The 17,547-nt window shown below is 47.2% G+C and overlaps 1 protein-coding gene across 4 annotated transcripts in view; it reads left to right on the top strand.

Moving 5' to 3' along the window:
* LOC119976779 (F-box only protein 36-like) overlaps positions 1-17,547 on the top strand; it is a 90,503-nt gene that overhangs the window by 50,007 nt on the left and 22,949 nt on the right. For all 4 annotated transcript variants that reach the window (XM_038817550.1, XM_038817552.1, XM_038817551.1 and 1 more), the window contains exon 2: positions 16,838-16,946. In XM_038817550.1, coding sequence (XP_038673478.1) covers positions 16,838-16,946 — 109 coding nt within the window. The remainder of the gene's footprint in view (positions 1-16,837; positions 16,947-17,547) is intronic.

Raw genomic sequence — 17,547 nt, 5'->3', positions numbered from 1 at the left:
AGGAATAGGGAGGCTGACATTCAATAGAATCAGGACTGGAGTTCAACAAATTTTTGCAGGACACTGAGGCAAGGCTAGCGACCTATACAGGGGAACCCCTAGCCATAGCGGGCATAACGATGACCCTGATTACTAATGGACGGCAGTCTGTTAGACTGCCATTAATGATAGTATGGGGAGGGCGGCACAGTGGTCAGCACTGCTGCCTCACGGCTCCGAGCTCCCAGGTTCGATCCCGGCTCTGGGTCACTGTCCGTGTGAAGTTTGCACATTCTCCCCGCGTTTGTGTGAGTTTCGCCCCCACCACCCAAAAGATGTGCAGTGTAGGTAGATTGACCACGCTAAATTGCCCATCAATTGGAAAAAAATGAATTTGGTACCCTAAATATATTTTTTAAAAATAATATCGGCTAGACTGTGACTGGCTGCAACACCTCTAGCTGGACTGGGAACAGATCTTCCGAATGGGCACCGGAGGACTTTACGAAGTCTTGGGGATGTAGCCAGAAGTTTTTCCGGAGGGCCTGGGCAAATTTAAGGGGCCATGGCCAAGATATACGTGGACCATCAGACCCAGTCATAGTACCTCTGTGCCCGCCTGGTCGCCGAAGTACTGCTGGCAAAAGTCAAGGATGAACTTAACCACTTGGAGGCCTCAGTATCATCTAGCTGGTGTGGTTTGCTGATTGGGCAGCACCGGTAGTTCCAGTACTAAAACCTGTTAAAACTGTATACCTATACGGGGATTATAAATTGACCATAAACAAGGCCTCCCATCTAGACAGGTACCCAATGCTGTAGATAGATAACCCAAATTCGAAGTTAGCTGGGGGACATTCATTTTCCAAGCCTGGAATGAGTCATGCCTAGCTGTAGCTGGATGCTGATTATAGGCATTACGTCACCTTACGGTAGCATAGTGGTTAGCACAATTGCTTCACAGCTCCAGGGTCCCAGGTTTGATTCCCGGCTTGGGTCACTAACCTGCACGTTCTCCCCGTGTGTGCGTGGGTTTCCTCCGGGTGCTCCGGTTTCCTCCCACAGTTCAAAGATGTGCAGGTTAGGTGGATTGGCCATGCTAAATTGTCCTTGGTGTTCAAAATTGCCCTTAGTGTTGGGTGGGGTAACTGGGTTATGGGGATAGGGTGGAGGTGTGGGCTTGGGTAGGGTACTCTTTCCAACAGCCGGTGCAGACTTGGTTGGCCGAATGGCCTCCTTCTGCACTGTAGATTCTATGATTAGTTCCCTGAGTACATGGGGTTGCCGTTTGGAGTATCGCCGGCTTGCACAATTTTTCAGCGTGTTATGGAGAACATCCTGAGGCGGTTAGCATGTGTGGCAGTATACCTGGACGGGCCTCAACAGGGAAACGTGTATTTTCTACGGCAAGGAAGTTACATACTTGGGGTATCGCGTTGAAGGACGGACTACACCTAGTTGAGAAGAAGGTGCGAGTAATAAAGCAAGCCCCCACTTCGGAAAACGTAACAGAGTTACGGTTGTTCTTGGGTCTCTTAAACTCGTACGGGAAATTTATTTCTGGCCCAGCGATCATCCTCGCCCCACTACACGCATTGCTGAAGAAGCACCAAGAATAGGCGTGGAGAGCAGCTCAGCAGCAAGCCTTTGCCAGGGTGAAGCAGCAGCTGGCGTCATTGGGATTATTGACACATTGCGACCCCTCCAAGACCTTCTTGGTGACATGCGACGCCTTGCCTTATGGAATTGAGTAACATCGTCCTACTGCATGGCATGCTTGCCTTCATCGGACCGGGTATTGAGTACAAGAGTCGGCAGGTCATGTTACAGTTGTATAGAAATTTGGTTAGGCCACATTTGGAATACTGCGTGCAGTTCTGGTCGCCACTTTACCAGAAGGATGTGGTGCTTTAGAGAGGGTGCAGAGGAGGTTCACCAGGATGTTGCCTGGTATGGAGGGTGCTAGCTATGAAGAAAGATTGAGTAGATTAGGATTGTTTTCATTGGAAAGACGGAGGATGAGGGGGGACCTGATTGAGGTCTACAAAATTTAGAGGTATGGACAGGGTGGATAGCAACAAGCTTTTTCCAAGAGTGGGGGTGTCAATTCGATTTCAAGGTGAGAGGGGGAAAGTTTAAGGGAGATGAGAGTGGAAAGTTTTTTATGTAGAGGGTGGTGGGTGCCTGGAACGATTTGCCAGCGGAGGTGGTAGAGGCGGGTACGATAGCATCATTTAAGATGCATCTGGACAGATATATGAACGGGCGGGGAACAGAGGGAAGTAGATCCTTGGAAAATAGGCAACAGGTTTAGGTAAAGGGTCTGGATCGGCGCAGGCTGGGAGGGCCGAAGGGCCTGTTCCTGTGCTGTAATTTTCTTTTGAAAGGCCAATAGCATGCGTGTCAAGAGCCTTGGGCACTGCAGAGGGCAATTACGCCCACATTGAAAAAGAAGGTTTGACCATCATATTTGCAGTGAAGAAATGTCATCAATCCACATATGGGCATTGATTTGCCATTGTGACGGGCTATAAGCCATTGCTAGGGCTTTTTAAAGAGGTTGTGGTCCTAAGCCAGGCAGACAGACGATGTCCCAGGATCTGCACAATGGGCAACCAGGGGTGTCAATAATGAAGATACTGGGCAACCAGGGGTGTCAATAATGAAGATACTGGCCAGAAGCTATGTGTGGTGGTCAGGCCTGGATCGCACGACCGTGACTGGTCCAACAATGCAACATGTACTAAGGACGGCATGGGAATGGCCAGGCCGGCCTTGGGTGTGCCTGCATGCTGATTTTGTCGGACTTTTAAAAATTCATTTACGGGATATGGGCGTTGCTGGTTAGCATTTATTGCCCATCCCTAGTTACCCTGCAGAAGGTGGTGGTGAGTTTCCTTCTTGAAGTGCTGCAGTCCTTGTGTTTTAGGTACATCCACTGTGCTGTTAGGGGGAGGGGAGGTCCAGGATGTTGCCCCAGCGACAGTAAAGGAACGGCGATATATTTCCAAGTTAGGGTGGTGAGTGACTTGGAGGGGAACCTCCAGGTGGTGGGGTTCCCAGGTATCTGCTGCTCTTGTCCTAGATGGTAGTGGTTGTGGGTTTGGAAGCTGCTGTTGAAAGAAACTTGGTGAGTTACTGCAGTGCATCTTATAGATGGTGCACACGGCTGCCACTGGTTTGTCGGTGGTGGAGAGTGTGAATGTGTAGAATGGGGGGGAAATCAAGCGGATTGCTTTGTCCTGGATGGTGTTGACTTGTGTTGTTGGAGCTGCACTCATCAAGCCAAGTGGAGAGTATTTCATTGCACTCCTGACTTGTGCCATGTAGATAGTGGACAGGCTTTGCGGGGTCAGGAGGTGAGTTACTTGAGTAGGATTCCGAGCCTTTGACCTGCCCTGGTGGCCACAGTATTTAAATGGCTAGTCCAGTTCAGTTTCTGATCAATGGTAACCCCCAGGATGTTGATTTGTGGGGGATTCAGCGACGGCAATGCCATTGAATGTCATGGGGCTGTGGTTAGATCCTCTCTTGTAGGATGTGGTACATGTGTGGCACGAATGTAACTTGCCACTTGTCAGCCCAAGCCTGGATATTGACCAGGCCTTGCTGCATTTGGACATGGACTGCTTCATTATCTGAGGAGTCGCAAAGGGTGCTGAACATTGTGCAGTCATCTGCAAACATCCCCCCCCCCTTCTGACCTTATGATAGAAGGGAGGTCATTGATGAAGCAGCTTAAGATGGTTGGGCCTAGGACACTACCCTGAGGACATCCTGCAGTGATGTCCTGGAACTGAGATGATTGACCTCCAACCGCCACAACCATCTTCCTTTATGCCAACCAGTTGGTAGTTTTCCCCCTGATTCCCATTGATTCCAGTTTAGCCAGTTTGATGCCATAATTGGTCAAATGCTGCCTTGATGTCAAGGACAATCACTCTCACCTCACCTCTGGCCTTCGGCTCTTTTTCCATGTTTTAACCAAGGCTGTAATGAGGTCAAGAGCTGAGTGAACCTGGCGGAACCCAAACCGATCGTCCGTGAGCACTTTTATTGCTGAGTAAGTGTTGCTTGACAGCACTGTTGATGACTTCTTCCATCACTTTGCTGATGGACAGTAGACTGACAGGGCGATAATTGGCTGGGTTGGATTTGTCCTGTTTCTAATGTGCAGGACACACCTGGGCAATTTTTCACATTGCTGGGTAGATGCCAGTGCTATAGCTGTACTGGAACAGCTTGGTAGGGTTACAGCAAGTTCTGGAACACGAGGCTTCAGTACTATTGTGGGGATATTGTCAGGGCCCATAGCCTTTGCAGTATTCAGCGCCTTCAGCCATTTCTTGATATCACGTGGATTGAATTGTATTGGCTGAAGACTGACATCTGTGATGCTGGGGACCTCTGGAGGAGACCGAGATGGATCATCGTTGTGAATGCCTCAGCCTTGCCTTTTGCACGTTTGTGCTGGGCTCCTCCATCATTTGAGGATGGGGATATTATGGAGCCTCCTCCTCCAGTGACTTGTTTAGTTGTCCACCACCATTCACAACTGGATGTGGCATGACTGCAGAGCTTAGACCTGATAAGTTTGTTGTGGAATCACTACTGGTTGTGCTGTTTGGCACACGCACAGTCCTGTGTTGTAGCTTCACCAGGTCAACACCTCATTTTTCGGTATGCCTGATGTTGCTCCTGCCATGCTCTCCTGCACTCTTCATTGAACCAGAGTTGATCCCCTGGATTGCTGGTAATGGTAGGGTGGGGGATATGCCAGGCCATGAGGCTGCAGATTGTGGTTGAATACAATTCTACTGCTGCTGATGGCCCACAGCACCTCATAGATGTCCAGCCTTGAGTTGCTAGATACGTTTGAGGTCTATCACGTTTACACCATGGTAGTGCCACACAACATGGTGGAGGGTATCCTCAATGTGAAGACGGGACTTTGTCTCCACAAGGACTACCAAAACTGTCATGGACAGATGCATCTGCAGCAGGCAGATTGGTGAGGGTGAGCTCAAGTCTGTTTTTCCCTCTTGTTGGCTCCCGCACCACCGGCTGCAGTCCCAGGCTAGCAGCTATGTCCTTTAGGACCCAGCCAGCTCTGTTTGTGGTGGTACTACTGAGCCACTCTTCGTGATGGATATTGAAGTCTCCCACCCAGAGCATATTCTGCACCCATACCACCCTCAGTGCTTCCTCCAAATGGTGTTCAACATGGAGGAGTACTGATTCATCAGCTGATGATGGCCGGTACGTGGTAATCAGCAGGAGGTTTCTTTGCCCATATTTAACCTGACACCATGAGACTTCATGTGATCCAAAGTTGATGTTCAGGACTCTCAGAACAACTCCCTCCTGACTGTATACCACTGTGCCACCACCTCTGTCATGGCACTGTCTTGCCAGTGAGATGGGACATACCCAGGAATGGTGATAATGGTGTCTGGGACATTGTCTGTAAGGTTTGATTATCTGAGTATGACTATATCAGGCTGTTGCTTAACGAGACTCTGAGACAGCTCTCCCAACTTTGGCACAGGCTCCCAGATGTTAGTAAGGAGGACTTTGGAGGGTTGGCAGGGCTGGGTTTGCCATTGTCGTTTCCGGTGCCCGATTCAATGCTGGGTGGTCCGTCCGATTCCATTCCTTTTTTGTGTTTTTGTAGCGGTTGAATACAAGTTAGTGGCTTGCTAGGGCATTTCAGAGGGCATTTAAGAGTCGGCCACGTTGCTTTTGGTCATTCGGCCAGCCTATTCGAGGAAGGGTGGTACAGGGCCTTGTGGATGTGCCGCACCCAGTTTGCCTCAAGAGAGGGATGAAGAAACAGACCACGGTGTCTGTGGAGACGCAATTGGCACGGTTTTGATTTAGCTACCGGACCACACCACATGCTGCAACCGGCATAGCACCAGCAGAACTGTTGGGTCGGATGCTCAGGACCCACGTCAGCCTTATGTTCCCCAATATTGGTGGGAGAGTATGACGTGGTCAGGGCCTGCAGAAACAAAGCCAGGGCAGGTGGATGCAGAACAGGAGTTTCAAACGAGGGGACGCGGTGTACGTTTAAAAGTTCAGGGACAGTGCCCGTTGGATTCTAGGGACATTGGTACAACAGACCGGACTGTTTTTTCACCAGGTGAAGATGCACGAATGGACGATGCAGAAGCACCTTGACCACCTCAGGAGTAGGGGGCCAGAGGTAAACTATGCCCACCAGAGGAACCGCCTTCCAGTCACATCGCCCCAGCATATGGGGGCCTGGGGCAATAGGTGGTGGACTCCGACTCTTGAGGTGGAGACCCTGACATCTGAGGCATCCAACGGCAACCTTGCCAGAGATCAGTCGCCAGCAGCGCGCCCCAGAAAATTATTGCGGAAATGAAATTTCCCGACACGCGATTAAACCACCCCCCCCCCCCAACACAACCCAGTTCCACGGCCACTGGAAGTGCAGCCAAGCCGGGGGGGGGGTCTTTTAACCCCCATGGGATGACCCAATTAATCTCCCCGTGAGCCTTGTGGAGTACAGGCTCCCCTGCTGAGGGGCGGAGGCTAGTCAATTCAGTAGTACCATAAAAGCCGGCCTAGGTAGGAGCCGAGCTGCAGAGTAATCCCGATTTGAGACTATTGCTCGCAAATGCTAATTTTGGAAATAAACCATATCTTGACTCTCCTTTCTGGACTACTCTATGACTACTAAAGACACCATCAGGAATAGCATGGAGTACACCATTACCATTTCAAAACAAAGATTCTAGTGCACTAATCAGCTTTCAATCTGCTTCTCCAAGGCAGAAAATTAGTTTGAGCCCAGAGCATGCTCAACCTTTGATCTTCTCCCCGTGCACTGGCCACATTTTCCAAGGTAAGCCACAGAAGGATACTGAGAGAAAGCTCACGTGCTTGAAGCGGACTCATCCTTTCAGGCATTATGGATTCTGCACGTTCTCCCCGTGTCTGCGTGGGTTTCCTCCGGGTGCTCCGGTTTCCTCCCACAACTCCTGAAAGATGTGTTGTTAGGTAATTTGGACATTCTGAACTCTGTGTACCCGAACAGGCGTCTGAGTGTGGTGACTAGGGGCTTTTCACAGTAACTTCATTGCAGTGTTAATGTAAGCCTACTTGTGTCAATAAAGATTATTATTATAGTGAAACTGCATGGCAGACCTTCCACTAGTTCTTGATGTTTCTTCACATGCAAGAGGCAGTTTGATTGAAACATAAAAGATCCTGAGGAGTCTAGACAGGGTGGGAGAAGCTAGAACTAGGGATTACTACTTTTAAAAAGTGGTCGTCTTGTAAGACGGAGATGAGGAGAAATGCATTGTCTCAGAGGATTTTGAGACTTTGGAACTCGCTTCCTGAAAAGGCATTTTCCAGAGTTGCCTGAAGTGGTCCATGAATAGTCAGGGACTCTAATTATATAAGTTCCACCCATCAAAATATCCTCTCCTAGCATATCTGGAGGGACAATAATTTCTAGCACTTGCTGTTCTAACCTTGGGATGTTTGTTATAATGTATGGCCCTTCCTGGATCATCTCTCTCCTTTTCCTCGTGTTGATCAACTCCCTCCTTTTACTCATGTTGTGTGCTGTTGTATCTTACAAGAAAAGACTGAGAGGTGGCTGAGAGTCTCCAACAAAGCAGAGGGCAAGGATGGGGGGCTGCTTACGGGGGAGCTGAGCGGCAGAAGAAGCAAACGCTGATCAATATGGAGAGTTGTTGAATAGGAAGCCAGAATGTGAAGTGAGGAAAGAGTCATGGAAAGGGTTTGCTGATTTTGCAACTTTTAATAAGTGAACAAAAAATGGTGTTGGCTGCTGTAAAGGTGGAATGTGTGTTTAAACTGGGAATGATAGTGTGGCTTTTGAGAAAAGGCAATTGTTGGTGGGGGAAAGAACTGTTGTCATACTACATGAAAAATTAAGAGCTGTATGCATCCTTACCGTTGTATAGAAGCCATTGCTTCCTGGATTAAATTGGATTTTGTTTATTTTCACGTGTACCAAGGTACAGTGAAAAATATTTTCCTGCGAGCAGCTCAACAGATCATTAAGTACATGAAAAGAAAAGGAAATAAAAGAAAACACATAGGGCAACACAAGGTACACAATGTAACTACATAACACCGGTATCGGGTGAAGCAGACAAGGGTGTAGTGTTAATGAGGTCAGTCCATAAGAGGGTCGTTTAGGAGTCTGGTAACAGCGGGGAAGAAGCTGTTTTTGAGTATGTTTGTGCATGTTTTCAGACTTTTGTATCTCCTGCCCAATGGAAGAAGTTGGAAGAGTGAGTAAGCCAGGTGGGAAGGGTCTTTGATTATGCTTCCCGCTTTTGGTGCAGCACGGTAGCTGCATGGTGCAGCAATGGTTAGCACAGTTGCTTTACAGCTCCAGGTTCGATTCCCGGCTTGGGTCACTGTCTGTGCGGAGTCTACACGTTCTCCCCGTGTCTACGTGGGTTTCTTCTGGGTGCTCCAGTTTCCCCCCGCAGTCCAAAGATGAGCAGGTTAGGTGGATTAGCCATGCTAAATTGCCCTTCGTGTCCAAAAAACGTTAAGTGGGGGTTACTGGTGTAGCCACCTGGGTTGGTCACTTCCCGATTCCAAAATGGATGCCCGCAAAGAATGCAGGGAAATTCAGCCAGGCACAGGGAAACAAGCAGGTGCAAGGTTTTCTGTGTATTAAGACTTGCAGAAACCCAGACAGAACTGAAACCAGCAACCATCTGCATATTAATGAGCGATCCCCAGGAACAATTGGATACATTAAAGTAATCGAGACCAAACCAGACTCCCCGTCGCCAGCGGGAGCCAGGACAAACGAAGGTCAACGGACACATAGGAACCGCCCAGCGATCAGGGAACAGCTCCAGTATTGGAGAAATCGATTCAAGCGATTGAGACTTGGTCCAATTGATTGGGACCATCTCCGGGGTCCGCCCAATAGAGTCCCCAAGTTCAGTTCGATCTTCTTGGCAGGGTCTCTCAGCAGCTCAAAACAACCCTTGACCGTGACCTGCCTAGCAGCTGCACCAACCAAGTAAGTCTCCAGTCAACGCACGCTACGAGATGGGCGCTCCTAGCTACTAGTCCATACCAGCTTTAAAATGCAGCCTCCGAATCGAACGAAAGGCCATTGTTCCCCTGACCTGGTGGGCCATTGCCAAAGCTAAGTATAGGCCTTTTAGTATTAGAGATAGTCTAGTAAGTAGAGTTCTATGCGTGAGTAGTGATTGACGGTGTGTATAATAAATGTGTTTTGATTTGGAACTTACTAACTGGTGTATTAAGTTATTGATCAGTATTTGGCTTTGAACCTCGTGGTGGTATCATAAAGATACCTGGCGACTCTAGAGCAAAGGTTATAAAACAGAGCAATTAAGTAAAGCACAATTAGCAACACTGGGTTACGGGGATAAGATGGATACGTGGGCTTCAGTAGGGTGCTCTTTGTAAGGGCCGGTGCTAGACTCGATGGGCCGAATGGCCTCCTACACTGTAAATTCTATGATTCCCAGGCAGTGGGAGGTGTAGATGGAGTCAATGGATGGGAGGCAGATTTGTGTGATGGACTGGGCTGTGTTCACAACTTTCTAAAGTGTCTTGTGGTCTTGGCCGAGCAGTTGCCATACCAGGCTGTGAGGCAGCCAGATAGGATGCTTTCGATGGTGCATCTGTAGAAGTTGGTAAGAGTTAATGTGGACATGCTGAATGAATTTGCTTACGTTTCTTGAGGAAGTATAGGCGCTGTTGTGCTTTCTTGGTGGTAGCGTCAACGTGGGTGGACCGGGACAGATTTCTGGAGATGTGTACCCCTAGGAATTTGAAACTGCTAACCATCTCCACCTCGGCCCCATTGATGATGACAAGGGTGTGTACAGTACTTTGCTTTCTGAAGTCAATGACCAGCTCTTTAGATTTGCCGGCATTGAGGGATAGATTGTTGTCGCTGCACCATTCCACTAGGTTCTCATTCTCCCTCCTGTATTCTGACTTGTCGTTATTCGAGATCCGGCCCACTATGGTCATATCGTCAGCAAATTTGTAGATGGAGTTGGAACCAAATTTGCCACACAGTTGTGTGTGTACATTGAGTATAGCAGGGGAGCCCCGGTATTGAATACTATTGTGGAAGAGGCGTTGTTGTTTATTCTTACTAATTGTGGTCTGTGGGTTAGAAAGTCGAGGATCCAGTTGCAGAGTGAGGAGCCAATTCCTAGGTTTTGGAGCTTTGATATGAGCTTGGCTGGGATTTGGTGTTGAAGTTGCAGCTGTAGTCAATAAATAGGAGTCTGATGCAGGAGTCCTTTTTGTCGAGATGCTCTAGGGATGAGTGTAGGGCCAAGGAGATGGTGTCTGCTGTGGACCAATTGCGATAGTATGCGAATTGCAGTGGATCAAGATGTTCTGGGAGTATGAAGGTGATGTGCTTCATGACCAACCTCTCGAAGCACTTCATTACGACTGAAGTCAGGGTCACCGGACGGTAGACATTGAGGCACGTTGCCTGGTTTTTTTTTTGGCACCGGTATGATGGTAGTCGTCTTGAAGCAGACGGAAACCTTGGAGCGGAGTAGGGACAGGTTAAAGATGTCCGCGAACACACCTGCCAGCTGGTCCGTGCATGCTCTTAGTGCATGACCAGGGATCCCGTCCAGACCCGTCGCCTTCCAAGGATTCACATTCAGGAAAGCCGATCTGACTTTGGAAGCTGTGATGGTGGGAATGGGTATGTTATGGGCTGCTGGGGCACTCAACAGCGGATCGTTGGTTTCCTGCTCGAACCGAGCATAGAATGCATTGAGTTTATCGGGGTGGAGTGCACTGCTGCTGGAGATACTGCTCGGCTTCGCTTTGTAGCCCGTTGTGTTGTTTAGGCCTTGCCAAAACCTCCGAGAGTCTGTAACGCTGTGACTCTAGCTTGGTCTGATATTCTCTCTTGGCATCTCCGATGGCTTTGCAGAGGTTGTACCTGGATTTCTTGTATAGGTCAAGGTCGTCTGACTTGAACGCCTCAGATCTGTCCTTCAGTGATCTTGTGATTGAGCCATGGTTTCCAGTTGGGGAACGTACGTACTGCTTTCTTTGGCACGCAGTCGTCCACACATTTACTGATGAAGTCTGTGACGGTGGTGGCATACTCATTTAAGTTGGTCACTGAGTTCTTAAATATGGGCCTGTCCACTGTCTCTAAGCAGTCATAAGAGCTCTTCGGTTTCCTCAGACCAGCACTGCACAACCTTCTTAGCTGGATTCTCCCGCTTGAGTTTCTGCTTGTATGCCGAATCCTGCACTGAATCCAGGTCCTGAGTGTAATGCTGTTGAAACAGTTAATCTTGGTAACATCTCCATGTCTGGTAGACTTCTTGGTCTTTAGGAATCATTCCCTACTGATTGGAAAGGAAACTTCCCTCCTTACTCTTCCAGTAAGACCTTTGGATAGGCAGCTTGGCTAGGACTCGTGTTGATATAATTTTGTGTTCCAACAGTCTGAATAAAAACTTTGCATAAGTGAACACAGCCTTACTTTGAAGTGTTTTAATAGGTATCTGCTGATACTGTAGTTTGGAAGTGGGTGGCGGCTTAAATGTCAATGGAACTATTTCATCCTCCGTTTTTTTTAATGTGTCCTGCAATGTAAATAAACCCAATCTTGGCATTCTTTTAATGATACCATTGGAAGTCTACTTCAATGCAAATCAAAGTGGTGTTGAGACATTGAAGCTGATGGTTTGTGCTTTGGTAGTCAACTCTGTTAAGCATTGCCTGGTTTGGCTCAGGAGCCCCACTCTGGTATTTCAGTCTGTCACATTTATTGCAGAGGAAGACAGTGGGCTGAGAAGGTGCACGATTAGCTGGCCTCTGTTTTCTCTGGGCCCTCTGCTGAGTGATTTGTTTCTGTTCGCCTCTTCTAATCCACTTCCAAACAGTTTGCCTCCAGAAGTCATGACTGTCAGCAACTGTCTTCCAGTTGTCAACGTCTACCATCTTCATATACCGCTTACAGTTGTCCTTGTAGCGGAGGATTCCCAGGTGGTTGTAACCCATGACCAGTTCACTGTTAATAAGGTCTTTGGGTATACAAAAAGACTGAAGATGATACTGAACTATATGAATAAAGCAGAGTAATGGAATTCGAAGGAATAACCTATATGCTGGTAATAACCTATATTCATGGGGAGGAAGGGAAGGGTTGCAGTTGTTGAGATAAAACCTGGAAATCACAGGAGCTTAAGAATCCTGCAGATTTAATGATCTGCCCAAGAGCCGACCAATTTGACAGGCTAGTTGGCCACTGGGCAGAAAAACCAGTGGTAGAAGGCCGAAACTGGAGACCATTGGGGCAATCCCTGATGAGGGGGAGAAATGAATCGGACTCTGACATTCAGGACAGTTAGAGGCAGAGGTTGGGTTTGGTGAGCTTGGGTCACAGCTGCTCACAATGGCAAGGTATGGCCAAGATTGGCAGGTGGGTTGCTTGAAGCATCAGGGGAACATTACTGCCGCTCCTGACACATAGCAATGCTAGAAAGAGCATTTACCTGCTTGATCTGGCAGCTCCCATCCCCATTTTACTGCCAGTTTCCTCATTCCCAGGGAAGCCCAGCTGAGCAGCATTAAATGTAAACCAGGCTGCCAAACTGTGCTGCGCGAACCTGATTTAAGTATTATAATGAAGTGTCCTGCATCTCAATGGTGGTACACCGACAAACCATGCAAATTGCTGCTATAAGAATGTACATGCCAGGTTTTCCAAATTTTAACCTCCATCCTCCTGCCTGTTGGGAGGGGTTTAATAGCCAGTTCGATAGACAGCTGGCTCATGCAGAATGAGGCCAACAGCACATGTTCAATTCCAGTACCGGCTGAGGTTATTCATGAAGTCTCCACCTTCTCAACCTTTCCTTTCGCCTGAGTGTGGTGATCCTCAGGTTAAATCATCACATCAGCTCTCCCCGTCAAAGGGGAAAGCAGCCTATGGTCAGCTGAGACTATGACGACTTTACCTTTACCTTATATTCACCCACTGTGTCAAATGGCTTCACTTTGGTGTGTTGGGCTTCAGTGGTTCCATGATATGGAAAATTGATCACTCCAGGATCTCATCAGAAATTTCCCCTTATTTCTTCAACGATCAAGATAATCAGACGGGGTGTGCAATGAGCAACTGATTCACGATAATTCATTTTGCACCCCACCAAGTTGAAATTTCATCCCTGCACTGTCTATTTATAATTCATTGGGCATTTATCCATATCAGCTCATTCCAGAGATTCTGCCAATTCTGGTTCTCTCTCCACAAGAGTGTGCCAGAGATGCTGAGACTTTCCAGCATTTTGTGCTTTACTTCAGATTTCCAGCATCTGCAGTATTTGACTTATTTTACTGTTTAATTCACTGCCACTTCTCTTCCAGGGATGTCTAACTTGAAGAAGTTCTGCTCTTCTCTCCAAAAGGATTTCTGTCTGTCTCTTTTGCCACGTTCATCTTTGTTGCTTTCCATTTCCCTCCTGGTGTTTCATACCAAGTGTTGACCAAAACTTGCTTCCACAGTCACATATCCTTCCCCAGTGACTGTCTCCATCTCCGACTTACCCACATGGATTCTAACTGAAGTTCCATCCTTCATGTTTCAGGTATCTCCAGAACATGCAGCGCATCTTAGACTGCTGTTTTTGCCACATCCTGAGATCTACACTCAGTGCCATGCTAGCAGTATGTACACACTCTACCTTCTGCATCAGTTCACCCTATCTCAAAGCTGGCCTTCTCCCTAGTTCCATTTTATTCTTTGTTAATAAGAAACTTTACTTCTTCCTTTCAAGTATTAAGGAACACAAGCTCCAACTTATTGATATCAATGCCGATTTGGGACCCTCCACCCCTTCAAGTCACTTGACCTCCCCCATCTTTTAATTACAGCTCTTGCCTTGTGTTCACTATGCCCTCTGTCCTTCCCATCTCTGAATCCCCCAAAAGACGTGCTGTTAGGTGAATTGGAAATTCTGAATTCTCCCTCGGTGTACCCGAACAGGAATGTGGCGACTAGGGGCTTTTCACAGTAACTTTGTTGCAGTGTTAATGTAAGCCTACTTGTGACACTAATAAAGATTATTATTATTCTGCTCGGCAAAGGACTCTGTTATCCCCTTACACCTTCACCTCAATGAATTTTGGGCTTTGCATGACGCTGAATTCCTCTTTTCATCACCTCCATCACTGTGCTCATTTCTTTGGGCAGGAGTCCTTCCCTCACCCACCTCTAGCGATCTCCCTTTACCTGGACCCTTCCCTCTTGCCTCTTATTTACTCTTGATCTTTTTACCTTCGCTCAGTCTGCAAGCATGCCCCTGACCTTCTCATTGCTTGCCATTTAAACCCATCATCTTGCTCCCATTCCCATGTTTCCATCCATGGCCTGCTGCAATTTTCCAGCGAAGCCCAAACAAACAGGAGGAATAACATGTTATCTTCTGATTAGACACTTTATGGGTGCGATCGAACCAATTGGGAACTATGTCCCATAGCGACCGTGTTTAGCTGCGTGTTACCCGGTGCTCTCAGCGCCGAGAATCAAAGCGCTATTGAACGTGGCTCCGGTTAGATACAGGGCCTCAGTGATTTACGCGTGCCGAGGATGCGCTTAGTCCCATTTCCTGCACTGAAGAGCTCAGCTTGCCGAAACTCCTCCGTGCAGGGAGAGATAAGTATGCTATTTTTAAATGGTGTTCCGATCTCTCGAGCCCCCGACTCGACTGCCAAAGCCCCCCCCCCCCCCCCCCCCCCCCCGCCCCAACTCTCTATAAGGGGGTCCCCGCGCACCCACCCACGCATGCAGAGCATGCCCAACCCGATCACTACCATGAAGAAAATACCAGCTTGACACCCTGGTTGAGCCAGTCTGGTGCCCTGGCACTACTTCTGCCAGCTGACATTGCCACCTGGGCAGCTTGGCAGTTAGAGCTTGTGGGGCGTGACAGGCCAGTTAGATTCTGAGAGTGGGGTTTCCCGGTAATTACCGGCCACGGAGCGCCACGGCGCACTGCTTTTCGGGTCCAGTGTGGCCAGTAGATCGTGCCCTTCAGCCTTTTGGACTTAACATCAAGTTGAACAACTTCAGACCATGAAGTCTCTCCTCCATTTCAATTCTTAAAATTTACCCAAACCCTTCCCCCACAGTGCCATCAGAAACTTGTTTTACTTTTAGAGTGCTGACCCTTGTTCTACTATCAGCACATTCTTTATAATTACCATTAACACTTCCTTTGTTTTGTACCCATGAGATCGTGTCAATCTCTGCAGAGCTCCCACCTTTTATTCTGATCCACATTCTACACACCCCTGTCCTATATAATACATCAATTTCTGGTCCTCTTCAGCTTGAAGAAGAGTCATAGGGACTTGAAATGTTAACTCTGTTTCTTTCTCCACAGATTCCAGTCGACATGCTGAATCTTTCCAGCTTTTTTTGTTTTATTTGTCCATGGGCGTGGGTCTCGCTGGCTGGGCCATCATCTGTTGCCAATCTCTCATTTCCCTTGAGCTAACTGGCTGGCTGAAGTGCCTTATTACTTCTAAACAGTTTTAAGGATACAAGTACAAACACACACACATATCTGCTTCTGAACTGTCTGCCAAAACATAAAGGCCCCTTTTATTCTTTTCTACATCAAGGAGAAATACATCCCGGACTCCGCCCCCAGCACACCCTACTGGCAGGTCTTTATATAGCACCTTGTGAAAAATTTCAGATATATTGGGCTGGATTCTCCGCTGTCGGGGTTCTCCGTTGCGCCGGCAGCCCGAGGATTTCCCGACGGCGTGAGGCTGTGGTAAACCCCATTGGCTGGCTGGCGATATGGAGAATCCCGGGGGTGCGGCAGGACAGAGAATCCCACCCATTGTATTATATGGATTTGGTGCAGTGAGTGTTAAAATCTTGGGTTAGTATGTGACTGTTGCAGTCATGTTTTTAAAATTCCTGGTTTGAAAGGCAGCAAACGCTTTAAAGGCGGGTGTAATTAAAGCATCATAAAAGTTTGGAGCAACGGACTTTTGTTTATATTGAGAGGGTTCCCTGGGGAGTAGATGATTAGACACATTCTGTTCAGCTTAGTAAGGTGATGTAGTTAATGGGAGGAGCCAGGGGCTGAAGCAGTTTCTGGAGTTTGGGTTTAGTTTGAGATTGGGATGTGAACAGACTAGAAGCTGTGCTCTCAAAACAGTGAGGTTAGATCAGTCTGTGGACAGACAAGCAGTTTCTGGAGAAACAGTCAGTTAAGGATTTGACTGTGAACAGACCAGCAGCTGATCTCAAGACAGAGTTAGAGATTTGCCTCTCAACAGGATAGGAGCAATTTCAAAGGCTGGACGTTTAAACAGTAAGTTGAGACTGGCAAGGATATGCAGGCTGGGCCCTGAAGGATATCACTTTCCAAGTGGTTTATCCAAGACATCTCTTTGCAGCAAGTATTTCTGAGTTTTCTAACTATTTAAAAGAGCAATGTGACCTGAGATGGGTTTTTTTGAGTGGGGATGAAGTTAGGATTGTTTAATTGGTAAGCATTGTTTAACTGGTAATGAATGCTATTTGTTTTTATGATGTTCAAGTTGGTAATCCTGTACTAGTATTAAAAAAAAAAAAAAATTGTTTTCATTTACCACATCTCTTTGTGCATGAATCACTCCTGGAGCGAAGTATCCTTTCTTCACAATCCTTTCTTGGACAAATTTGTATGCGGGCAGAAAACAAAAGCTTTTTACTTATGGTGAGATTCAGGTATACAGTACAAGTGCACTTTTTGTATGCAGATTACATTGTGACTGTAATTCCATCCAACCACAGGTAATCTGGAGATGGTGGAAAATTTCTCTTCGTAGTGAATTTCGAAATGTGTATCCTGGAGAACAAAAGAATTCTTATCAGGATTTCTTGGATGATTATACCATGCAAGGTAAGGGTATAATGGTTTGTGGTGCCAGATAAGCTACATTTATTGGATATTTTTTGGTGGGCGGGGTGGGGGGAAGAATATAATTAAAATTACAGTGTGCGCACACACACGCATCATATAACATTTCTCCATTCACTTTTACTACTGTCATTGCCCTCATCCTGTTACTGTGGCAGGTTTGCGTCCTTTAGTGTGCCGTTTACTTGATTAGTCAATAATATTTGATAGACAATTCATAAGCAGTCTAATTTAGCTGAAAAATTGGATTTCTTGTTTTATGAAACTTTTGAAGTGGATAGAGTTAAATGAAATGTTATCTTACATTACTCATTTGCAAAATAAACATCTGGATATGAACTAGGGAGGGGTCAGGGGGGTGCAAACTTTAACTCTGGATGCATTTTGAGTGAACTGGAGTGATGGGCTAAGCAACAAACTGGCCTGAAGTCATTCATTTGAAGATTTGGTTATATTTTAACCCCCAAGTCTGATTTACATTTGATTGGTGAGCTGCCAGTGTGAATGCACTGGGAACAGTCAACTTGCCCACATTTTAGTGGCTTTTCCAATGGACGCCAAGAGACCTGTTAAAATTAAAGAA

This window comes from Scyliorhinus canicula, chromosome 13 (assembly GCF_902713615.1).
Source record: "Scyliorhinus canicula chromosome 13, sScyCan1.1, whole genome shotgun sequence".
NCBI lineage: Eukaryota > Metazoa > Chordata > Chondrichthyes > Carcharhiniformes > Scyliorhinidae > Scyliorhinus > Scyliorhinus canicula.
The sequence above is the reverse complement of the archived record's forward strand: the minus strand, read 5'-3'. Positions and strand labels throughout refer to the sequence as shown.